Below are 26070 nucleotides of genomic sequence, written 5' to 3'. Positions count from 1 at the left end.
TTTTTTAAAATAAAACGTTTCAGACTTAATAACCACTAAAAAATTAGTTAACCTTTCCAATAATCTTATTCCTAGAATTTTCTGCACATGGAACCATGCTGCATAATTCAGGAGTCCAAACACGATATAGATGGAAGTAGTATTCCAAACCGATTCCACTTCTTAGAGCAGAGGTCCCCAAACTGTGGGGTGTGCTCCCAGAGGGGGGCACGGAGGAATGTTCAGGGGGTGCGGCTGAGGCCTGGGCCAGCCCCCACAGGGAGCAGGGAGGGAGCACCACTGAGCTTTGGTCCTGGCCCCAGCTGCTGGCCTTGGCTCCACTGTCGGCCCCGCCCCCAGCTGTGGCCTCAGTCTTAGCCCCCTTACCCTGTTCACGTCCTCCCCTCCCGGAGCACTGGCCCCACTCCTGGCGAGGGGAGAGAACAAGGGGAAGGGGGGAGCACGAGGTAAAAAGTTTGGGGATCACTGTCTTAGAGTGGTAAGATCATAAAATGAGCTTCATGGGCCATCAAGGGAAATGGCCTTTTTCAGAAGTGTCGGTAAGAACATGAAATAGTGTTTAATGACAATGAAAGGATTTACATTTTGTGGGAATGAAATTGAATTTTGTCTAGTTTAACCCCCCCCCCAAAATCACAATTTTGTAAATGTTAAAATAATTCAGCTTTAAAATCTTTATTTTGGATTGGGCTGGTCAAAAATTTTCTGGGCAAAAACCTTTTTAATACAAAAATTGATTTTTGACAAAATATTTTTTTCCATGAAAAATGTCTCCTTTACATATAAAAATCAAAATTTTCTAAAAGTCCCCAAATCCCCGACAACCAAACTATTTCAGTTTTTGGCCAAAATTTTTTGGTTTTCTTATTTCCACCAAAAATTCTGAAATTTTCTATAATTTTTTTTATGAGCTCTAATTTTGGAATTAATTTAGATCGAATAAAAGGTGCAGATAGGCTTTCAGAAAACAGAATGTATTGGAGTAAAAAAACGAAAGTTAGGTATGGTTGACAGGTTATAGGTTTTGGTATAATCCTTAGGGGCCAAACAATGTATTATTTACAGAAAACTTTGTTTGGCAAATTAAAAATTTCTACATCAACTTTTTACAAATTATTTTTCATTCCTATACTTTACCTGTCGTTCCAAAGAGAACCTCTTCATCATCTTCTCCTCTGGGCTTATTTTGGTATTATATTCACCAAAACGCTTATCTTTAAATACATTGGACTTTTCCCGTTCTTTGTATTCTTTCAGCAAAGTTTGTGTACGCTGAAAAAGAGATCAAAGCATTAACTTAACAAAAGCACACCTGAAGCCAATGAATTAAGGCCTAATTTATTCAAACACAAACACATATACACACTGAATATGAGAACACTACTGTTGACTATAAAAAGACCAATTCTAATCAATCCTGTAAAATTATTTTTTTTACCCTTATTTAATTCAATGATTAGCATACTTTATTATACTCCTAAAACAACTATAAACAATACCAATGAAGAACAGTCATCTCAGTCCAGCTCATCGTGTAAAAGAAAGAATCTATCTATATATAAAAAACCTCAAGCAGAGTACTAGCTGCAACCATTGTCGGCAGCCTCAGAGGAGAGCTCAGTAATCGAACGGGTACAGATACTGAGCTACCTATTTCACCCTGAAAACAGACCCTCTAGGTCAGCAGTGAGGTATATTTGGCAGGTCAGAGGAGGGAAATTTGGCAAGCCGGTGTGAGGATGTCTATATTGTATCTGTTTTGCAGATAAACAGAGAGCTACACCTCTTTCTAGTGCTTTTAATACAGTATCTTATATTAGGACTTGATTTGTCTTTTTTCTTAAAGGAAAAAAAACCCTCAAGAGCTTACTAAACAAGACATTTAGTTTACCAATATTAACCATTTTAAAGTTTTGTAAAACCCAGGCCAATATTAAAGGAGGTGGGAAACTAATTTACCATCTCTTGCTCTCACATTGCAATATCACAACCGATACATTTTCATCATCAAGCTGGCTACCTTCAATATTAGGTTCAAAAAGGTCAGTGGCAATATAAAACATTAAAAAAAAAGTTTAGCTGATTCCTGGGGAGAAATACTATTGTTAATTATTATTATTGTGAACTCTCAAACTATTATGGGCAGCAAAATAGCTGAAGTTTCTAGCTACAGCCTTTTACGCTCATGTCACAGGTGCAGAATCTGCTGATGTAAGGATTACTAAATAATGAAAGTCTTACTTCATATGAGAAACTGTAGAATTTATGTTCCCTTTCCATCCATTTATTTTATGTACATGTATATAATTTTCAAGGAATTTTTAACATGATGCAGTTTCTCTTTGTAATATTTTTGGCCAAAACCCCACACTTCTCCATCTTGACACATATTAGAATCATAGAATATCAGGGTTGGAAGGGACCTCAGGAGGTCATCTAGTCCAACCCCCGCTCAAAGCAGGAGCAATCCCCAATTAAATCATCCCAGCCAGGGCTTTGTCAAGCCTGACCTTAAAACTTCTAAGGAAGGAGATTCTATCACCTCCCTAGGTAACGCATTCCAGTGTTTCACCACCCTCCTAGTGAAAAATTTTTTCCTAATATCCAACCTAAACCTCCCCCGCTGCAACTTGAGACCATTACTCCTTGTTCTGTCACCTTCTACCACTGAGAATAGTCTAGAACCATGCTCTTTGGAACCACCTCTCAGGTAGCTGAAAGCAGCTATCAAATCCCCCCTCATTCTTCTCTTCCGCAGACTAAACAATCCCAGTTTTCTCAGCCTCTCCTCATAAGTCATGTGTTCCAGACCCCTAATCATTTTTGTTGCCCTTTGCTGGACTCCAATTTTTCCACATCCTTCTTGTAGTGTGGGGCCCAAAACTGGACACAGTACTCCAGATGAGGCCTCACCAATGTCGAATAGAGGGGAATGATTACATCCCTTGATCTGCTGGCTATGCCCTTACTTATACATCCCAAAATGCCATTGGCCTTCTTGGCAACAAGGGCGCACTGTTGACTCATATCCAGCTTCTCATCCACTGTCACCTCTAGGTCCTTTTCCGCAGAACTGCTGCCTAGCCATTCGGTCCCTAGTCTGTAGCGGTGCATTAGGCACCCTTTCATTGATTACCTTTATTCACAGTAACTTTATCTCATACAGGGCTTCTCAAGGGTTTTCAAAGTATACACGATGATAAATTAAACAACAGTTTCCCTTGTGCTGAAGTATTTCTCAGATAGATTTGTTTTTCTTTTGAAGGAGATCTCTAAATTCTGTTTGCTGATGGATGGTATATACCAGGGGTGGCCAAACTTACTGACTCTTTGAGCTGCATACAACAATCATCAGAAGTTCAAAAGCTGGGGTGCACCTGCCGGGGTTCAGGGCTTCAGCGCTGCGCCTGCTGAAGCCCCATGCTCTGGCAAGTGCCTCCTCCAGAACTGAAGCCCTGAGACCACCCCCATCCCTGATGGTGAGAAGCCTCTAGCCCAGGGGTGGGCAAACTACAGCCCGGGGGCCACATCCGGCCCTTGAGCTCCTGCTAGGGAGCAGGGTCGATGGCTTGCCCTGCTCCCGGAAACAGAAGCATGTCCCCGCTCCAGCTCCAGGGGCAGCCAGGGGGATCCGCATGTTGCCCCCACTCCAAGTGCCGCCCCCGCAGCTCCCATTGGCCAGAAACCACAGCCAATGGGAGCTGCAGGGGAAGCGCATGTGGACGGGGCAGCATGCGGACCCGCCTGGCCACGTGTCCGCGTAGGATCCAGAGAGGGGGAAATGCCGCTGCTTCCGGGAGCTGCTTGAGGTAAGCACCGCCTAGACCCTGCACCCCGATACCCTCCCACACCCTAACTCCCAGCCCTGATCCCCCTCCCATCCTCTGAACTCCTTGGTCCCAGCCCAGCGCACCTTCCTGCACCCTGAACTCCTCATTTCTGGCCCCACTCCAGAGCCTGCATCCCCCAGCTGGAGCCCTCACCCCCTCCTGCACCCCAACCCCCAATTTCAGGAGCATTCATGGCCCACCATACAATTTCCATACCCAGATGTGGCCCTCAGGCCAAAAAACTGCCCATCCCTGCTCTAGCCCCATCACCCCTCACCGCAGGGCAGAAGCCCTGAGCTCCCCCAATCTGGTCGGTGGAGAATGGGAGAGGGTGTGCAGGTTCCGCGAACCACACTTTAACTGTAAGAGAGCCATATGTGGCTCATGAGCTGTGGTTTGGCCACCACTGGTATATACACAGCAGTGAGAATGTGAAGAAAAAGAAATTTATTTTTTAACACAGATTTAATACAATCCAGTACTGCACTTACGTCACTCATGCTGTATTTGCAGAGGCAGATTGGGAAGTACTTCTGGTGCCTTCAGTAAGGGATGCATCAGATTACTGGGCTCCCAGATATACAGTACGTATGTAGTCAAGATGCTCTCTAATGTGGTTGTGCTTATGGCTATAGACTTGGTGTCAAGTCAGAATAACCACTCTGATGCTGCAGTCGGTGATCTGTTATTTATATTACAATAGCACCATGGAATCCTAATCAAGGAACAGCACAATACAAAGAAGTAACAAAGACGATAGTCCCTTCCCCCAGAGCTCTCAATCTAGGATACAGAGAGTAGAGGATGCAGTTGACAGATGAAATAGACAAATTGGGTAAGGGTAGTTTGATAGATGAGATAACAACACAGAGTTTAAAAGAAAAGCAGAAGTCTTATCTCAGCACTTGCCTAACAATTTCCTTTCCAATGACGGGAAACTTTAAAGTAATATTTTAAAAAAACCCACAAAATACCAACGTTCACTTTGAGTACAGGTCCTTTGTAATTCAGGCTTATTCCTCTTGGTCTTCTCAGATAACTGTGTTTCCCATAAAGTAAAAAATGTCTAAGGCCCGGTAGCGCAAAGACTTAAGCACATCCTTAAACTGAAATCAAAGAGACTATAAATATTAATGAAGTTAACATTTGACAGGCTTGGGGCCTAAACTCCCACTACGACATAAACCAGTGTTTCTCAACCTTTTTGATACCAGGTACTGGCTATTACCAGCAGGAGAGTGGGATGGGAGGAGGTATTGTTTCATGGTCTCTGTGTATATAATGTCTTCTGCAGTTTCCACAGTATGCATCCGATGAAGTGAGCTGTAGCTCACGAAAGCTTATGCTCAAATAAATTGGTTAGTCTCTAAGGTGCCACAAATACTCCTTTTCTTTTTGTAGTAAGTGTCTACACTACACTGGCATAGCTGAATCTGTGGCACTGTAGCACAGACATACCCTCATCTGTACGTCCAGCAAGCTACAGTATTACTTTTCTTGGACAGTAAGCCTGAATCACTTATGAAGGAGTTTGGGGGCATTTATGTTACATCTCCCACACTTATTAGATGCTGACTATGATCCTTAGCAAGGTGAAAGGAAATGAAGGCTCATGTATTTTCACCATTCAACTAACGTGGCTGTAGTTTTCAGTGATTACTAAGTCACCTTATCCTGAAGGCAGAGCTCTGACCTTGATATCAACAGCAGGGACAGTCACTAACAGTGTTAGGAGCCAGTTTCAGAGATGGTCTCAGGGTGTGGGACATACAGAACTCACTGAGACATTCTGAGTTTTCATGAACACCCTTAAAGGGGCATTTTGAGGCATCATCACATTGCATCCTGACATTGTCTACTCCATACCACCAGTTCGACCAGTGTAGCTTGGATCAACATCATAATAATCACAAAAAAGTATTTTATATTTAAGAACGGTCATACTGGGTCAGAGCAATGGTCCATCTAGCCCACTATCCTGTCTTCCAACAGTGGCTAATGCCAAGTGCTTCAGTGGAAATGAACAAAACAGGCAATCATCAAGTGACCCATCTCCTGTCGTTCACCCCCAGCTTCTGGCAGAAGCTAGGGACACTCAGAGCATGGTGTTGCATCCCTGCCCATCCTGGCTAATAGTCATTGAGAGACCTATCCTCCAGAAATTCTTTTTGAACCCTGCTATACTTTTGGCCTTCACAACATCCCCTGGCATGAAGTTCCACAGGTTGACTGTGCATTATGTGAAGAACTTCTGTTTGTTTTAAACCTGCTGCCTATTAATTTGAGTGATGCCAATTTCTTGTGTTATGTGAAGGAGTAAAATTTCTTATTCACCTACTCCACACCAGTCAAGATTTTATAGACTTCTATCATATTCCCACTTGTCATCTCTTTTCCAAGCTGAATAGTCCCTAGTCTTTTTGCTCTCTCCTCATACAGAAGTTGTTCCATACCCCCTAATCATTTTTGTTGCCCTTCTCTGTACATTTTCCAATTCCAATATATCCTTTTTTGAAATGGGGGGGGGACGAATGGGGGACACAACAGAGCCGCATGTAGCATTCAAGATGTTAATGTATAAGATGTATAGTTCTTTAGACTATAGCATTTTTCATCTGGGGGGTCTCAAAGGGCTTTAGAACATTAAGTCTCACAATCCTTGAGTGAGGTAAATGCCATTTTCAAGTCAGATAAATCAAGGTACAGAACAATCTTTTTGCTTGACAATTTTCCAGAGCAGGGATGGTTTATCAACGTTTATCAACTAACCAAAATAGGCCTCCAGTCCTCTCTGGGCCCCTTAGTTAATGTTCACTGTTATCAGAATAAAGTAGCTTATCAAAAGTCACAGAGCAAGTAAATAACAAAGGCTGGAAAAAAAATCCCTGCTCACTGGCCTATACTCTATTCCGGGGCTATAGAGTTTGAGACTGGGGTTGTACCCCAACATGACATAAGGGCAGCCTTGGTGAGGTTTGTACCATCAAACCCTTTGAGCCACGCTATAGAATCCTGAGTTAAGACAGTTCACGTGCCATCATTTGCACAATCTGTGGGTGTGCAACACCACTGCCCCCATCTGGCAGCGGGGGCTTGCTCCAGAGTGGTAGGATCCACGCACCTTGTCCTCATCTGATGAGTGGCCTCCCCCCAGTCTTACCTTCTTGACAGCCTTGGACCGCGACACGCCCGGCAGCCCCACGTCATGTTTGGTTCTCCTCCCCAAGATATTAAACTTCTGCTTGTTGACCTTCACCTCGAAAGGGTTGTTCTTGACCAACGCCATCCCTGCCCCACTCGGGCCCGGGGCCCTGGCAGCCACTTGGCCCTTTCTTCTCTGCTTAGTTGGTTTCCCCATCGTAACGCGCGGGTGGGATCAATACTCAGTCAGCAGCATAAAGAACCAGGGACCACAGTCTTGTACAGGCTCCTGGGAGGGTGGGGGAAGCCACGCTAAACAAAATGGCGACCAGGGGCGCCCGACCTTAAACGGCCCCAAGCTGCCCCCTGCTGTCTGGACGCACCACCTCGCGCGAGAGCTTCTAAGTAGCGTGAGATCTAAAGGGGCGACCGGGGTCCCTCACCAGCCTGTCCAGCTGCTCTACTGATTACCTCTCACATTACGTACAGAGCAAGCTAAGCAGGAACGCGGCCACACCTCTCGCGAGAGTTGACTCCGACATCCCGCGGGATTTAGTGATAGTAGCGGCTAGGCTCTGTAGGAGAAGAGATCGGAGCGGTAGGAACTACATGACTATATATCCCGGCATGCAATGCTCTACCCTCGCAGGTGAGAGGCGAGGAATCCTCTGTCAATCGTAGCAGGGAATACTCCACCGAGCGCGCGTGCTTACTACTCTTAGCTACCAACGATCCAGCTTTGACGCAAGTTGCCGCCGGCCGGGGGAGCGCATTGCCTGCTGGGAGTTGTAGTCTTCGGGGCGGAGCTGGAAGGGCGAGAGGCGGGGGAGCGCGGCATAGTCCTGCCCAGTGTGGGCAGGCCCCGGCCCGCCCGTCCCCTTTCTCCGCCCCCCTGAGCAGAAGAGGGAGAGGGCGGTGAGTGAGTGAGTGAGGGACGGGTGGTAGGGGAGAGGCGAGCCCAGCACTAGCCCTCGGGGCCGGATGAGTGGAGTCCGGGTGTCCCGGCGGTGGCGGGGCAGGAGGAGGGGGCGAAGGAGGTGGTGGCTCTGAGGGGGCAGTGGGGTTGGAGCCCTGATCATGGAGATCGAGAACATCGTGGCCAACACGGTACTGCTGAAAGCCAGGGAAGGTGAGCGCAGGGGAGGGGACGAAGGAGGGATGTGCGTGCCGACGAGGGGCTCTGAGGGGACGGGGTGCTGGGGGAGGAGGGGGACACGAGGGGAGGACTTAGGGTGAGAAGAGAGGTGGGGGCGCGAGAGGGAGGCGCACAGTGGGGAGCACAGTGCCAGGGAAGGAGGAGAGATGGGGACTGAGGCGAGAGGGTTTGGGGAAGGGGGGACTCGAAGGGGGCAGGGAGCGGCGGGGTTGTAAAGAGAAGCAGGGGCTGCTGCTGGCTGGGTGCAAATGACTTCGCCGGCTGCTTCAGAAAGATATTTACCCTTATTTTTAATGCAAAAAGTGATTATGGGAAGGTGGGTTACTAGCAGGAGGACGCTATCTATTCATCTGAAATAGGGTCTAACTTTGTCAAAAACTTTAAGAAACTTTTGCCTTGTCCTCAAGATCCCTGACAAGCTCAAAAGTAACTGATGAATGCCGCCTGCAGTTTCAGGTTGAGTGTCTTACATTGCTTGGTATGAAAGTGTCTGACTGTATAATTGCAGAGAGTCTCCTAACTTTGAGATGGCCTCTCCAATGAGCAACCGTATTTTAAAGAAGTCTGAAATATTGTTCTCTCAAAAAGTTTTTTTTTTCCTGAATGCACGGTTGCATAAGTGGCTACATGAAAGCTTCCCCAGACTTGCATAAGTGGCTATGTGAAAGCTTTCAGACTACCCTCTTTGCCCTTAGTAGATCCTGGCTCTGAGCTCCACTGTTCTTGTTCTCTTTGGACCTGATCCTCCTCCTTTTAATTGGGTAGCTTACTGAATAGTCCCACTGATTTCAGTGGGATGAGTCAAAGTGAGTAAGGGTGGAGGAATCTGGCCCTATAAGTTTTGCAAGTCACTCCCACTCTAAATGGGTTTGGCATGTATACTGTATGTGTATCCGGTGAAATTTGTCTTAAGCAGCCTGAACCAAAAAAAAAAAAATCAGTCTTCAGCTTTGAAATTGAGCTTAGAAAGTAGAATAATGATTACAATGTTGATACATCTCCCAATGTTAGTTAAAAAGACTGCCTCAGCCTAGATGAGTGATTAGTTCCTCTGAAAATATACATCTGTGGTGTTGCAGCCTGGGTTTGGAGTTTGCATTGGAATGATCTAAGAAATGGGGAGCGTGTGGACAGCACGTGGTCAGAGTAGAGCTTGGAGCCAGGTCCCACTAAGGATAGAGTGGTAACTGGGAATACTTTCAAGTGGCTGCTTAACATAGGGTTGCCTCCTTAGTTTAGATTCCACTAAATATAGAATAAATTATGATGGTATGACTGACCAGAATGAGAGTTTTTACTGTACTCTCAGATTTATAGTTCGACAGCAGCTGGCTTGATATGACCAGTCCTATCCAAGATTAAATTTATTGTGAGTAGTAATGACTGGGTAAACATTATGTTTGTATTTTTCTCCCTTTCCCCCTTATATAGAGATGAGCAAGCACAACATATTTTGGCTTGGAATCCTGATCACTGATCACTTATCTTCAGTCTCTTAGGTCTTTGTCCTGGAGGCATCCTGATGTGTCTTACATTTTTCAAAGTGCTGCTCAAACAGTAATGTATTTGCCACATGTGGAGTGCACTCATTGGTCCTGGGAAGATCTCTTTTGTTGCTTTCATCAGGAACACCCCACATCAGCTTAGTTGCTGTCCCCTTTATCCTGAGTTGGTGTGAGGGCTGCCAGTGCATTAAACTGACTCGGATACTGTGGTGATGGATGCATAAGAAATAGAGTAACTTTTCACTTGGAGAGAGCTGGACAGGTGGGGCAAAAACCATCCAGATCTCTGAGACATCTCCTCCTCCCGCTGTGGTTTGTCTCATCTCTCATTGCATAGTGTGAAGGGGCAGGAGAGACTAGGGACGTGCATAGTTGCTGCTTTTTACATAAAGGGTCAAATCCTCAGTTGGTCTAAAGTGGCATAGCTCCAACGATCTTTCAGATAATGTTGGAGTACATCAATAATTCATGCTGTGTAATGGGGAAATTGCATGAAGTTGGATAGGAGCAGGTTACATTACTTTTATTAGAGCATAAATATTTCACTTGAATTTGCTAATTACTTTTCCTACTCTACTGTGCTCTTGCGAAAAGTTAAACCCATTTCCACTTCCCAAAGCCATGATAGAGGAAAAGGGACTATGTTCTTAATTATGGACTGCACAACTCTTCTAACTTGAGACTTTCTCATGACAGATAGGGATAGGCAAAACATTAATCTTAAAAGCACTTTATAGACACTAATCCTTCACACCCTTGTGAGGTAGATGGCTATTATCTGTGTTTCACAGATAAAGAAATTGAAACAGAGGTGTTGCATGCCTTGGTCAAATCCATAGAAAAGGTCTACTTCAAAGTATTTGTTAAAATTCAGGAGTTCCTGACTCTCAGGCTGTGTCTACACTAGCACTTTTGTCAGTCAGCGGTGTGAAGAAAACACACCCCTGACTGACACAAGTTTCATTGACAAAAGCACTGGTGTGGACATCACTATATCGGTGGGAGAGCATTTCCTGCAGACATAGCCACCACTGCTTGTTGGGGATGGTTCAGTTATGCTGGTGGGAATGATCTCTCCTGCTGGCATAGAGCGGCTGCACAGGAGACCCTACAGCTGTGCAGCTGCAGTGGTACAGCTGTGCCGCTGTAGGGTCCATAGCATAGACATAGCCTTAGACTCTAAATCAGATCACTCGACCATGCTTCATGCTGGCTTGAAACTATCAGATTTTGCAAAAAGAAAAGGAGTACTTGTGGCACCTTAGAGACTAACCAATTTATTTGAGCATAAGCTTTCGTGAGCTAGCTTTCGTGAGCTACAGCTCACTTCATCGGATGAAGTGAGCTGTAGCTCACGAAAGCTTATGCTCAAATAAATTGGTTCGTCTCTAAGGTGCCACAAGTACTCCTTTTCTTTTTGCAAATACAGGCTAACATGGCTGTTACTCTGAAACCTATCAGATTTTGTGACTTCTAAGAATGACTTCGAACAAAATAACTTTTGAATTCTTTCCTCTTTTTTGTTTGGCTGGCTCTAATGATGTTGGCAGTTGGTAGTACAAAAGTACTGCCAGTTGTTTGTCAAAATAAGTGTAAAGTGTTTCTGATGCTATGTTGACAATCTAGAAGAGATGTGTGGGTATGGAAACACTTGCTGCTTAAAGTATGGTTTGCTTTAATGAATCAGAAGGAATAATTTAAAATATAAAATCAAATTAACTGAATTTTAGTTAAACTCACAATTATCCCAGTCACTGAATATCTAAAGACTTTGATTGTCTCCCGAGATCTTTGCATAATATGCCTTTACGTGTATCGCTAAATTTATAATTCAGTCTGCTTGACAATGATGCCAGTCTTTATTAATCCACTAGTCCAATTTTCCCCCTAGCACCTTCATGTTTTCACATTATATCCAAAAACAGCAGAGTCTAGAAACTCCAAACTTGTCTTCCAAATTTGTCATTGAGGACGAGTACCTTGGAACAGCATGGATCACATTTTAATAAAATATGGTCATGTGGACCACCTCTTCTGCATTCAGGATTATTTAACATCCCTGTAGCAACTACAGCAATTCCTTATATGGGGAAATATTCACTGTAGTTTTTAACTTCTTTTAACATAACTTTCAAGATGAGCTATTGCCTAGCTGCTATGTCTGGCCATTATGTCCAGATGGGACTTCCTATTACTCTACAGCACACAGTCAACCTGTGGAACTCCTTGCCTGAGGAGGTTGTGAAGGCTAGGACTATAACAGGGTTTAAAAGAGAACTGGATAAATTCATGGAGGCTAAGTCCATTAATGGCTATTAGCCAGGATGGGTAAGGAAAGGGGTCCCTAGCCTCTGTTTGTTGGAGGGTGGAGATGGATGGCAGGAGAGAGATCGCTTGATCATTACACATTAGATCATTGTTAGGTTCACTGTCTCTGGGGCACCTGGCATTGGCCACTCTCTGTAGACTGGATACTGGTCTGGATGGACCTTTTGTCTGACCCAGTATGGCCATTCTTATGTTCTTTGGTCCTACCTCACATTCTTGTAGAAATCTACCTGGCTTATATCTGTGTCAGTGATACTTTTATTTATTTCTTTTAAAAATCAAACTGGGGTGTCATGGCTTTATACGTATGTGCGAGGGTAAGGAGATTTCTCCCCCAACCCCCCCCCCACATTAAGAATACTCAAATGATCATCAGAAGAAATAGAAATAACACTTCAGCTATTTAGGGTTTGGGTTGTTGTTTTTTTTTCTGGAAAAAAAACCCCTTGTTTGGTGGAAGTAATGGGCTATTGAAAAGAGAAATTATAAAGAAAGTTGCTTTGAATGTAGTGGGCACTACATTATGTACTATATAAGCAACTGAGGTAAAAGGCTGTACAAGTGTAAAATCAATTATGGGAGCTATGAGAGCAAAGCCAGAATGCTTGTAATTTCATGAGAAATTGTACATTTTTATACATAACTTTCCTATAGGGATTTTAATATTTAAAAGAAAAAAATAGTTGGATTACTTCTACCTTTACAATAAAGTGGGGAAATGAATACTTACACTTACACTGCTTTTTCTAGCAAAAATGTTTCATGAAATATTAGGTTTCCTGGAAGACATGAAGAGGGAATCCAAGGGGGGGAAAATAATTTATCAAATATAAACTGATTATTCTGAAAGAATTTTGTAGAAGTTCAGAAAAGCCATTTAGCTCTTGTTCTGTTACTGCTTTTTGTGTCGATAATTTGTTAGTTTTATGGGTCTTTCACTAGCTTGCTACATTTTTAAATATAAATATGTAGGCCTCAGATTCATTTCAGTCTCCCAAAAAGCAAATAAAAAGAAATGCTTTCCTTCATGACACTAATGTATATCTTCATCTTGCTCCTCTTTTCATTGCTTGAAGTAATATGGTGTATAAATACTCCAGAGGAGCAGATCCTCAGCTGGTGTAAATGGTCATAGCTCCATTGAAATCAATATCCATTTACACCAGCTGAGGTTCTGGCCCCCAGAGTGCCTCTTAAATGCATTGGGCCCATTTACACTCACTTCATACAGCCAAAGCAGTATGAAGAAAACTTAGATGTCTAAGGTGTAGTCTACACTTGAAACGCGACAGTGGCACAGCAGCAGCCAGGGGTGGCAGGTTTGTATAATTTTTGGTGGTGCCCAGAACGGGTCCAAGTCCCGCCCCCACCCCCACCTGCCTAAGGCTCTGGGAGGGAGTTTGGGTGCAGGCTCTGGGCTGAGGCAGGGGGTTGGGGAACAGGAGGAGGTGCGGGGTGCAGGCTTTGGGAGGGAGTTTGGGTATGTGAGGGGATTTGGGGTGCGGGCTCTGGGCTGGGGCAGGGTTTTGGTGTGCGGGAGGGGGTGAGGGGTACAGGCTCTGGGAGGGAATTTGTGTGAGGGGTGTGGGCTCTGGGCTGGGGCAGGGGGTTCGCTTACCTCTAGTGGCTCCCGATAGTGACCTGCACACCCCTCTGGCAGCAGCTCCTAGGTGTGAGGGCCGGGGGGGGGGGGGTCTCTGCTTGCCGCTGCCCGCAGGCACTGCCCCCGCAGCTCCCATTGGCAGCAGTTGTAGAGTCGGCGCTTGGGGTGGGGGCAGTGCATGGAGACACTACTCCCCTCCAGGGTCTGCAGGGACGTGCCAGCTGCTTCTGGGAGTGGCGCGGAGCGATGGTGGTGGCGGTGGCCCCCAGGCCCTTTTAAATTGCCTGGGGGCAGCAGGCAGGGCCAGGAGATGCTCCAGGTCAGGCGTATGGGGGCGGCAGGCAGGGCCGGGGGAGAGACATTGGAGGAGGCCCCGAACATTGGTGGAGGCGTGCCCACAGGCTCTGAATATTCCTGGAGCACAGGCACCGCGGGCCCATATAACTCACCGCTCCGGCAGCAGTGTTGCAGCTGTGGTGCTGTAGTGCTTCAGTGTAGACATTACCTATGCTGATGGGAGGTTATTGGCCTCTGAAGGGGCAGTAGCTAAGTCAATGGAAGAATTCTTCCCTCGATGTAGTGTTGTCTATGCAGGGATTTAGGTTGGCTTAATTATGTCATTCAGAAATGTGAATTTTTCACACCTGTCTTGAGCAACATAGCTGGTCAATCTAAGTATTGACCAGCTCTAAGTCTGACTGAACATAAGGCCAATTGTTAGGAAAGTATTAGTGTAGGAAGAGGTTAAAGGCTGTGCATTTCCTTGTTTTGATGTTGGAATGCTACCAGTTTAGGTGCTCTATTTCTGAAGACTAAATGACCTCCCTCCCTCCCTCCCCTGCCCCAGAGTACACATTTGATCTCCTATGCAAAAAGTGTCTTTGAAGTCAATTGGACTACTCCTGTATTTAAGGCAAGCAGGATTTTGTCTCAGGTAAGCAGGTATTTCTTATTATCTCGAGATACTATAGGTGGTGATACCTGGGCAGACATCTTCTGACATGTACACACTACTAGACCTTGCAAGTAGGAAACAAATTCCAATGGGGAGGGTTTCTTCTAAGCCCCAATAACTGACAGAAAAATGAACAAAACCTTTCATATTATTTCTTGAGAGCATATGGGCACGTGAGACTGGGGTATACACAAATTTGTGCTTTCAGGGACTGTAAATAAAGATTCATACACTCTAATCATCTGTATTATAAAAACATACAGGTCTTGAAAATCCACTTATCAGTGGTGAATGTCATCAGTTTCTGCAGAATCTAGTCTTTCATTTAAAAAAGAGATTTTTAGCTCTTGTAAATACTGCTACCTTTTCCCTTTCCCCTTTCCCCTTTTCCTTCTATAGTTTGGGGTATCCTAAGCTACCAAGTGCATCCCTCAGGTGATGGATGAGGATACTTGATACATAAAGTGGGCAGCTCTGAATATATTGAATAAGGACCTGTGGTCCCATGGTTGTGAGTCAGGCCATCTTATCCAAAGTATAATCTTCCTGAATAGAGTACTGAGATACCATCAGAAAGGTGTCTTCCAGACCCAGCCCATCTCAAGGTTATTTCCATAACTGACGCATACATACATATTTTAAAATGTATATATGTCAGTTATGGAAATAACTGTAAGATGGGCTGGATGTGGAAGACTCCTTTCTGATGGTATCTCAGTACTCTATTCAGGAAGATTATACTCTCATAGAGGAGGTTAGCAGTGCTTCTCAAACTATCTGATGTGGCGGACTGCAATTTTTTTTCCAGTGTGTCAGGGACTGTTAACATATTTGTGCCATATTATTATTGTATTTGCATAGGCACGTAGCACATCAGATCAGAAAAACTAACATTCTTCACTGTATTAATTGGAATGAGAGTGTGGCGTACTCGCAGAGATGTTCCCATTTAAATATATTGAAGACTGACTGAAAGGCGGTATGTCTGTGCGGATAGTATGAAATGACCATTATTCGTTTACGATCCAAGAAAATATTATTTGAGCATTCGTAGTAATATTAATTTATATTGGAAACAATATAATGAATATAATAAAAGTTTGCAGACATTTTTTAGGGGCTTATCCGCTCCACCCGACAACCTGTCACAGTGTCTTTTTACTCCACCAGCTCCGCTGATCAGTGCAAATGCTGTCAAATTTCACGGAACAACAACACCACCAACAATAATAATTAATCCTCCTCTCCCCAAACCTGTACTAAACTGTCTTCCAGCATCAAGGGGCTACTTTATTTATTTATTTATTTATTTATTTTATTTAATTAATTTTTTGGAGTGGGGTGGAGGGGGTAAGGAAAGAGAGGGGGTGGCAGCCAAGCCCAAGAAATTGCTAGAGATTAACAAGTCTTCTCCTTATTAGTGTGTCCGTGGGCTTTGTCTGCTCGGGGCTGGGCGGGGGCAGCGTGAATGGATGGCACAATGTGCAGGAAACACGCACATACATTACACATGTTGCAGCTTAGGCAGCGCCTATTCCTCTCTGCGGCGTAAGGGTGAGAGAAGGGGGGGTGACCCCGTCAATGGCAGCGGCCGCAGCAGAGTTGCTGGCAGCTGCTGCTGCGGTGGCTGGGGTCAAACTAGCATGAGCTGGGGCAGTGCGTGGGGAGCGGAGCGGAGCCGGCGCGAGCAGAACGTGCTGCCTCGGGTCCCAGGCGCTGCAGACCACGACTTTGAGTAGCTAGCACTGGGTTAGAGTACTTCTCAACAAAAAGGCAGCACAAGCTCTACAAGAATGGGAACAAGTTGGCTCACAAATTATAAGAGCAAGCTATTGTGATACCCATATTGTTATGTTTCTGAAACTTGGCAAATGTTAGGAAACCCACAACAGAAAACTTAATGCATTCTATCTGAGATGCTTGTAAAGAAACCTTGGTGTCAGCTGGTGGGATAAAATAACCAATGCTGATATGTTATAAAGGACCGGCCAGTAGACTGCAGAGACAATGATTCAAGAAAGAAGGCTGAAGTGATTCGGACATGTGTAAATGTCAGAAAACTGCATTCCTAGGCAAGTACTTGATTGGCTATCACCTGGTGGAAGATGAGGGAAGCAGGGAAAGGACAACAGATGACATATAAGAAAACCATTGAGTAAGATGGAGCTGTCTATAAGTAAGAAACTTGGCATTTGACAGAAGGAGGTGGAAAGACTGGGTTGCCTTGTGTCAGAAGGCATAAGAGCATCTAATAATAATTGTTATACTCACTTATTTGCATCTTGTTTTAAAATAGACTGTAAGCTCTTTGTGGCAGAGAACCTGTCTTCCTGTGTTTGTACAGCACTATGCACAATGGGGCTGTCTTGACTTTTGCCCTTTTTTATGACAATAAGAGTAAGAAGAAATTACAAGGGCATAGTGGGGTCCAAATAAATATGTTTACTAAATATACACAATATACAAGGCCTAGTTACCTATGCACATTGCTGCTCTGGGTGTTCTAGTGGTGCTCACTGTGCTATATGTTTCAGAGAAGTCTCCCAATCTATTTAAAGAGATACTACCTTATTCTCTAAATCAGTGGTTTTCAACCAGGGGTTCATGTACCCCTGGGGGTATGCAGAGACCTTCCAGGGGTACAATAACTCATCTAGATATTTGCCTAGTTTTACAACAGGCTGTATAAAAAGCACTAGCGAAGTTACTACAAACTAAAATTTCATACTTGTTTATACTGCTCTACATACTATACACTGAAATGTAAGTACTTATATTTATATTGATTTTTTTAGAATCTGTATTCTATATTCTAATTTATTTTATAACTATATGGTAAAAATGAGGAAATAAGCAATTTTTCAGTAATAGTGTGCTGTGATACTTTTGTATTTTTATGTCTGATTTTGTAAGCAAGTGGTTTTGAAGTGAGGTGAAACTTAGGGTACACAAGACAAATCAGATTCCTGAAAGGGGTACTGTAGTCTGGAAAGCTTGAGAGCCATTGCTCTACATGACTGGCTCTAAGCCTGCTTGGGGCCTGCAATACTAGCATAATATAAATTATTATAAATGCCTGAGAGCGTAGGTACAGAATCAGATTTGGGATTTTAAAACACTTTTAAAAAATAATTGGGAGGGTGAGAGATTATCTATATAAAGTTGAAATTGCATCTGTTTTGTTCCACTTCATCCTGTTAATTAAATATCTCTACTGGATGCATTACAATAGAATGTGGTCCAAAGTTACGTTAGTTTATATCCTATTGTAAAATAACAATACTAAATTCTAGGTCAGATCAGCTAACCCTAGTTTCAACTTAAGTAAATTTACTGGATGAGCAGGTCTGAGGGAATATGGGAGAGTTGTAAATTATGTATAGTGGTTGCACAAACTAAAATGTTTATGCATTAGCATTTCTAACTGTTCACATGATTAGTGAGATTGGACATGCAGTTGATGTAAAGGACCAATTACTCGTTCTCACGGCTTCAGCTGTGGGTTCTGTGAGTTATTGTGCACATCATTTTATACAAATTTTTTTGAAAATCTAATGCACTAAGTCTCTACAATCCAGATCGAAGATGGGATAAATTTTTTCTAGTTCTTTGTTTAAAAAAAAAAAAAAAAATCAAATACAGCAGCCTTTCTACAGGCTGTCCCAAAAAGTTTGAGCCTAAAAAGGTCACTTCCTGATTTTTTTTTTTTTTTTTTCCCTTTCTGGCTTTTGTAAGGAAGTATCTGATTCACACAACTATTCCATCCTGTCAGTTCATCAAAGACCATACCGAGTAATGTGAAATAGAAAGAGAGAAATTAACTTGCCTTCCCTGATGCTTCTGTTTCTTTGGTGTTGGTTTCATTATTGTTTTTAACATATTCTGCTTCTAGCACACATTTTGCTTATACAAGAGGGACTGGTACATCTGCCAATTTTTTGCCGTTCTTAACACTCAAATAGTCTCAAACTTGACGTCTACAAACAGAATAATTCTACAGTGTCTGTCTTAAATTGTGGCCTTGGTCATACTGTGGATTATCTCTATAGCTTCACAGCCTGCAGAAATCTTCTGGTCAAAGCAAGTGAATACCTATTGAATATTCTGAGATAAAAGATGTTAGAAAGTTTGATCAGTTTGAAAAAGCAATTTCACTCTCTTCTTTCTGTCCTTGTAAGGCAGGGGTGGGCAAACTACGGCCTGTGGGCCGGATCCGGTCCCTCAGGACTTTGGATCCGGCCCGCGGGATTGCCACCACCGTGGCACTGCGCCACTCTGGGAAGCGGCCACACCATGTCCCTGCAGCCCGTGGGAGTGGGGGGACAGAGAGCTCCGCATGCTGCTCTTGCCTGTGGGTACCTCCCCTAAAAGTTCCCATTGGCCAGGAACGGGTTACCGTGGCCAATGGGAGCTTCGGGGGAGGTACCCACAGGTGAGGGAAACACGTGGAGCTCTCCGTGCTGCTCCCCCCACCCCCACCAGGGGCCGCGCAAGGACGTGGTGCTGGCCGCTTCCCAGAGTGGTGTGGTGCGGGGCCGGGGCAGGCAGGGAGCTGGCCCTGGCCGCAGTGCGCGCCGCTGCCACCCCGGAGTTGCTCTAGGTAAGCTGTGCTGGGCCGGAGCCTGAACCCCTCCTGCACCCTGCACCTCAACTCCCTGCCCTGAGTCCCCTGCCGCATCCCGCACCTCTCCTGCACGCCAACCCCCTGACCTGAGCCCCCTCATATCTCCTGCACCCCTCCTCTGCCCCAACCTCTTGCCCTAAGCCCCTTCTTGCACACCGCCCCCGCACCCCAACCTCCTGCCCTGGCCCTGCAATCAATTTTCTCACCCACATGTGGCCCTTGGGCCAAAAAGTTTGCCCACCCCTGTTGTAAGGGATTGTTGGGAGAAGTAGCTATTTCTCCGTTCTAAGTGGATAATAAGGAATTGATGTGTGAGATGAGTAAATTAATGTTAATCTAGAGCAGTGGTTTTCAAACTTTTTTTCTGGAGACCCAGTTGAAGAAAATTGTTGATGCCCGTGATGCAACGGAGCTGGGGATGAGGGGCTTGGGGTGTGGGAGGGGCTCAGGGCTGGGGCAGAGGGTTGGGGTGAGGGCTGTGGGGTGGGGCCAGGGATGAGGGCTGAGGGGGCTCTGGGTTGGGGGGGCTCAGGGCTGGGGCAGGGGGTTGGGGTGCAGGAGGGGGTCAGGGCTCTGAGTTGGCTTTGCAGGCTCTGGGGTGGGGATGAGAATGCGGTGTTTGGAGTACCAGAAGGGGCTCAGGGCTGGGGCAGGGGATTGGGGCGTAGGGTTGCGGCATAGTTTTACCTCGGGTGGCTCCTGGTCAGTGGCGCAGCGGGGGTGCGAAGGCAGGCTTCCTGCCTGTCCTGGCACTGTGGACCATGCTGTGCCCTGGAAGCAGCCAGTAGCAGGTCCGTCTCCTAGGCGGAAGTACGCAAGCGGCTCCACACGGCTCTTGTCTGCAGGCATCGCCCCCCCCCCCCACAAAAAAAGCGCGAAATGATTGTCTGCCATTGCTTTCACAGAGGAAGGGGCGACTGATGACATGTACCCAAAACCATCTGCGACAATGTTTTTGCCCCATCAGGCATTGGGAGCTTAACCCAGAATTCCAATGGGTGGCGGAGACTGCTGGAACTGTGGCATAGCTACCCACAGTGCAACGCTCTGAAAGTCGATGCTAGCCACGGTACTGTGGATGCACTCCGCCGACTTAATGCGCTTAGTGGGGGGACACACAATCGACTGTATAAAATTGCTTCTATAAAAGTCGACTTCTGTAAATTGGACCTAATTTTGTAGTGTAGACATACCTTTAGAGACTAATAAATTTATTTGGGCATACGCTTTCGTGGGCTAAAACCCACTTCATCAGATGCATGGAGTGGAAAATACAGTAGGAAGATATATATACACAGTACATGAAAAGATGGGAGTTGCCTTACCAACTGGGGGGTAAGTTCTAAGGAGACAATTCAATTAAAGTGAGCTATTTTCAACAGGAGGAAAAATCTCTTTTGTAGTGGTAATCAGGGCGGCCCATTTCAAACAGTTGACAAGAAAGTGTGAGTAACAGTAGGGGGAAATTAGCATGTTGAAATTCGTTTTTAGTTTTTGAAGTGACCCATCCACTCCCAGTCTTTATTCAGGCCTAATTTGATGGTGTCCAGTTTGGAAATTAATTCCAGTTCTGCAGTTTCTCGTTGGAGTCTATTTTTGAAGTTTTTTTGTTGAAGAGTTGCCTCTTTCAAATCTGTTGTTGAGTGTCCACGGAGGTTGAAGTGTTCTCTGACTGTTTTTTGAATGTTATAATTCTTGATGTCTGATTTGTGTCCATTTATTCTTTTGCGTAGAGAAAAATATGTACATGGCAGAGGGGCATTGCTGGCACATGATGGCATATATCACATCCGTAGATGTGCAGGTGAATGAGTCCCTCATGGTGTGGCTGATGTGGTTAGGTCCTATTATGGTGTGCCTTGAATAGATATGTGGACAGAGTTGGCAACAGGGTTTGTTGCAGGGATAGGTTCCTAGGTTAGTGTTTTTGTTGTGTGATGTGTAGTTGCTGGTGAGTATTTGCTTCAGGTTGGGGGGCTGCCTGTATGCAATAACTGGCCTGTCTCCCAAGGTCTGTGAGAGTGAGGGATTGTTCTTCAGGATAGGTTGTAGATCCTTGATGATGTGCTGGAGAGGTTTTAGTTGGGGACTGAAGGTGATGGCTAGTGGTGTTCTGTTTTCTTTGTTGGGCCTGTCCTGTGGTAGGTGACTTCTCGGAACCCTTCTGGCTCTGTCAATCTGTTTCTTCACTTCAGCAGGTGGGTATTGTAGTTGTAAGAACGCTTGACAGAGATCCTGTAGGTGTTTGTCTCTCTCTGAGGGATTGGAACAAATGCGGTTGTATCTTTGACCTTGGCTGTAGACAATTAATCATGTGATGTGGTCTGGATGAAAGCTGGAGGCATGTAGGTAAGTATAGTGGTCAGTAGGTTTCCAGTTTAGGGTGGTGTTTATGTGACCATCACTTATTTGCACTGTAGTGTCCAGGAAGTGGATCTCTTGTGTGGACTGGTCCAGGCTGAGGTTGATGGTGGGGTGGAAATTGTTGACATCCTGGTGGACTTCCTCAAGGGCCTCTTTCCCATGGATGATGAGGATGATGAAGATGTCATCAATATAGCGCAAGTAGAGTAGGGGCATTAGGGGACGAGAGCTGAGGAAGCGTTGTTCTAAGTCAGCCATTAAATGTTGGCATGCTGTGGGGCCATGTGGGTACCCAAAGTGCTGTGTATTACTATATACTCTTGGGTTTGAGCCTGTAAATCATGTACTATGCAAGTTTATGGCTGATGGAGGGGAATTGTAACTCTGTATCTGTGTTCTCCTTATATCTCCTGTCACTGAACTTTTTCAAAAATGATGAAGACCAAGCCTTCGATCACATTCAGATAAAGGCACGTAGTGTGTTTTTGATACAGTTGTGCGCTTTCAGAGCTCTGCTGGGTGGGGCTGACTTGGCTTTCTCATCTAGTGTTATCTGATTGTTTGGCTTTTGGAGTTAGTTGTGCAAGTATTTCTGTGGAAGCAAACATGAACCCATAGTATTGCACTTCCTGAGTGCTCTTGAACCATAGAGTTCAAGTATTTTTCAAAGGTGGATAGGATCTTTATCTGCAATATACAGGTGGCTAAACTAAGAGAGAAATAGATATTGTGACTTGCCCAAAGTCTTCTAGTGCTGTAATCCAGGGATGGCCAATCTGTGGCTCCTGAGCTGCATGTGACTCTTCATAGGTTAATCTGTGGCTCCTTACCTAGGCAGTGATTCTGGGGCTGGAGCTATAGATGCTAACTTTCCAATGTGCTGAAGGGTGCTCGCTGTTCAACCCCCTGCTCTGCCCCAAGCCCTGTCCCTACTCTGCCCCTTCCCCTGAGCCTGCAATGCCCTCACTCCTCTCCCCTCCCTCCCCTTAGCCTCCTGCGCACGTGAAACAGCTGATTGTGGGGGGAGTAGGCGCTGATTGGTAGGGGCTGCCCGCAGGTGGGAGGTGCTGGGGGCTGGGAAGTGGATGTGGAGCTGCTGACATATTACTGTGGCTCTTTGGCAATGTACATTGGTAAATTCTGGCACCTTCTCAGGCTTAGGTTGGCCACCCCTGCGCTAGTCACTGGATCCTATCGCATAGATCTTATGGATTTACTTAGGAGCATCTTACCATTACTTTGCTAATAAAGACTTTGATCATATAGTACAGAGTCCAATTTCTTTACTTCTGCCTATCACCAGAAAGACAAGGAGTAGTGTAATCACTGAAATAAATGCACATTAATGTGACCACCTTCTGGCTGACTATATAGAGGAAAATCATCTGCTGCTTTGAAAAATATGCTCAGCTTCCTAAACTTTATTTCCAAACAAGATTTCTTCATTGTCACATATAAGACTTCTTTGCAACAAACATCTTTGTTTTTTCACTGAGGACTCATATAAGGTAGGCAAAAAAACCAGCCATCTTTTCTTCAAAAAATGATTAGTTGAATGTTTAAAAAAACAGCTGGAAACATTTAATGTATCATGCCTTGATAACTCAAAAATGATCTAATGCAAGGGTGGGCAAACTGCGGCCCGGGGGCCGCATCTGGCCCTCCAGATGTTTTAATCCAGCCTTCAAGCTCCAGCTGGGGAGTAGGATTGGGGGCTTGCCCACTCCACGCAGCTTCTGGAAGCCGTGGCATGTCCCCCCTCCAGCTCAAGGGGCTCTGCACACTGCCCCCACCCCAAGTGGCACCCCCACAGCTCCCATTGGCTGGGAACCACAGCCAATGGGAGCTGCAGGGGCAACACTTGCGGACAGGGCAGCGCGCAGAGCTGCCTGGCTGCGCCTCTGTGTAGGAGCCGGAGGGGGGACATGCCACTGCTTCTGGGAGCTGCTTGAGTTAAACACCGCCCAGAGCTTGCACCCCTGACCCCCTCCTGCACCCCAACCCCCCGCCCCAGCCCTGATCCCCCTCCCGCCTTCGGTTCCAACCCAAAGCACCCTCCTGTACCCACAACCCTTCAGCCCCAGCCGGAGCCCTCACCCCCCCTGCGACAACCCAACCCACTGCCCCAGCCTGGAGCCCCCTCCTGCACCCTGAACTCCTCATTTTTGGCCCCACCCCAGAGTCTGCACCCCCCTCTCTGCCTCTTTACGCTGAAAGTAAACATGAGAAATTTCATCCCAAGGGGTAATGTTTTTTGGGAAACTCTTAAGTGCTTGAAAACTTGTTCTTATTAAAGTGCCTTTTCAGTCATAACCATAGTGTCATTCTCACAACAGTTTCCCCCCTCTTTCCCCCCCCCATATGAAGGTGTATCACTTGCTGTTGGAGACCTGTCTAGCCTATAGATACATCTGAGGGAGGCTAAACCAGTGGCTAATTAGAACAGAAGAATGGACATATTGGGTCAAACCAATGGTCCATGTAGCCCAGTATCCTGTCTTCTGACAGTGGCCAATGCCAGGTGCTTCTGAGGCAATGAAAAGAACAGGGCAACTATTGAGTGAACAATTCCCCTGTCATCCAGTCTCAGCTTGTAGCAGTTGGAGGTTTAGGGGGAGACAGAGTGTGGGGTTGCGTCCCTGACCGTCTTGGTTAATAGCCATTGATGGACCTATCTTCCATGAATTTCTCATTCTTTTTTTAACCCAGTTATACTCTTCGCCTTCACAACATCCCTGGCAAATGCATTCCACGGGTTAATGGTATGATGTGTGGAATACTTCCACATGTTTGTTTTAAAACTGCTGCCTATTAATTTCCTTGGGTGACCTCTGGTTTGTGTTTTGTGTGAAGGGGTGAATAACACTTCCTTATCACTTTCCCTACTTCTGATATATTGAAAAAGTTTTGCTGTTAGTTTTTGTGTCCTTAGCTGGTTGGTCTTCATATTCTTTCCTGGCCTGCCTTTTTATACTTGACTTGCTAGAGTTTATGATCTTCTCTATTTTCCTCACTAGGATTTGACTTCCAATTTTTAAAGGATGCCTTTTTGCCTCTAACCATTTCTTTACTCTGTTTTGCCATTATGGCTTTTTTTTGTGGTCCTCTGACTCTGTGTATGCTTGTGTGTGTGGTGGTGGGTGGTTGTTTTTTTTTTTTCTTTTTGTGTGTGCGTGTGTGGTTTTTGTTTCATTGGGGCATACATAAGAACTGCCATACTGTGTCAGACCAAAGGTCCATCTAGTCCGGTATGCCGTCTTTTGACAGTGGCCAATGCCAGGTGCTCCAGAGGGAATGAACAGAACAGGTTATCATGAAGTGATCCATTCACTGTCGCTCATTCCCAGCTTCTGGAAAACTGAGTCGGGGGACACCATCCCTGTCCATCCTGGCTAATAGCCATTAATGGACCTATCTTCCATGAATTTATCTAGTTCTTTTTTGAACACTGTTATAGTCTTGGCCTTCACAACATCCTCTGGCAAAGAGTTCCACAGGTTGACTGCGTTGTGTGAAAAAATACTTTCTTTTGTTCATTTTAAATCTGCTGCCAATTAATTTCATTTGGTGACCCCTAGTTCTTGTGTTATGAGAAGGAGTAAATAACACTTCCTTATTTAATTTCTCCACAGCAGTCATGATTTTATAGACCTCAATCATATCCCCCCTTTGTTGTCTCTTTTCCAAGCTGAAAAGTCCCAGTCTTATTAATCTCTTCTCATATAGTAGCCATTCCATACCCCTAATAATTTTTGTTGCCCTTTTCTGAACCTTTTCCAAGTCCAATATATCTTTTTTGAGATGCGGCTACCACATCTGCATGCAGTATTCAAGATATGGGCATACCATGGATTTATAAAGAGGCAATATGATTTTTTCTGTCTTATCTATCCCTTTCTTAATGATTTCCAACATTCTGTTTGTTTTTTTGACTGCCGCTGCACATTGAGTGGATGTTTTCAGAGAACTAACCACGATGACTCCAACATCTTTCTTGAGTGGTGACAGCCAATTTAGACCCCATCATTGTATATGTATAGTTGGAATTATGTTTTCCAATGTGCATTACTTTGCATTTATCAACACTGAATTTCATCTCCTATTTTGTTGCCCTGACACCTAGCTTTGAGAGATCCTTTTTTAGTTCTTCGCAGACTGCCTCAGACTTAACTATCTTGAGTAGTTTTGTATCATCTGCAAATTTTGTCACTTCACTGTTTACCCCTTTTTCCAGATCATTTGTGAATATGTTGAATAGGACTGGTCCCAGTATAGAGCCCAAGGGGACACCACTATTTACCTCTCTCCATTCTGAAAACTGACCATTTATTTCCTATCTTTTAACTAGTTACCGATCCATGAGAGGACCTTCCCTCTTATCCCATGACAGCTTAGTTTGCTGAAGAACCTTTGGTGAGGGACCTTGTCAAGGCTTTCTGAAAATCTAAGTACTCGATAGCCACTGGATGACCCTTGTCCACATGCTTGTTGACCCACCCCCTCAAAGAATTCTAGTAGACTGGTGAGGCACAATTTCCCTTTACACAAACCATGTTGACTTTTC

The 26070-nt window shown here is 45.0% G+C and overlaps 2 protein-coding genes across 4 annotated transcripts in view; one reads left to right on the top strand and one right to left on the bottom strand.

Annotated features, from left to right (window-relative positions):
• The window catches only part of NOP14 (NOP14 nucleolar protein), a 33910-nt gene extending 26455 nt beyond the window's left edge, over positions 1-7455 (bottom strand). Inside the window, exons 1-2 of one of the 2 annotated variants that reach the window (XM_048849058.2) lie at positions 6991-7455; positions 1138-1272 (exon numbers count right to left, since the gene is read on the bottom strand). In XM_048849058.2, coding sequence (XP_048705015.1) covers positions 1138-1272; positions 6991-7188 — 333 coding nt within the window. In that variant the 5' untranslated portion in view covers positions 7189-7455. Of the gene's footprint in view, positions 1-1137; positions 1273-4321; positions 4510-6990 lie in introns of those variants that run through there. The other variant, XM_048849059.2, reaches the window with a different exon arrangement.
• A 25-nt stretch (positions 7456-7480) lies between these two features.
• GRK4 (G protein-coupled receptor kinase 4) overlaps positions 7481-26070 on the top strand; it is an 80049-nt gene continuing 61459 nt past the window's right edge. Inside the window, exon 1 of one of the 2 annotated variants that reach the window (XM_048849073.2) lies at positions 7481-7620. In XM_048849073.2, the coding sequence (XP_048705030.1) occupies positions 7581-7620 (40 nt within the window). In that variant the 5' untranslated portion in view covers positions 7481-7580. Of the gene's footprint in view, positions 7621-7963; positions 8101-26070 lie in introns of those variants that run through there. The other variant, XM_048849072.2, reaches the window with a different exon arrangement.

Source organism: Caretta caretta, chromosome 4 (assembly GCF_965140235.1).
Source record: "Caretta caretta isolate rCarCar2 chromosome 4, rCarCar1.hap1, whole genome shotgun sequence".
Lineage (NCBI taxonomy): Eukaryota > Metazoa > Chordata > Testudines > Cheloniidae > Caretta > Caretta caretta.
This window is presented reverse-complemented; position numbering and strand designations above follow the sequence as displayed.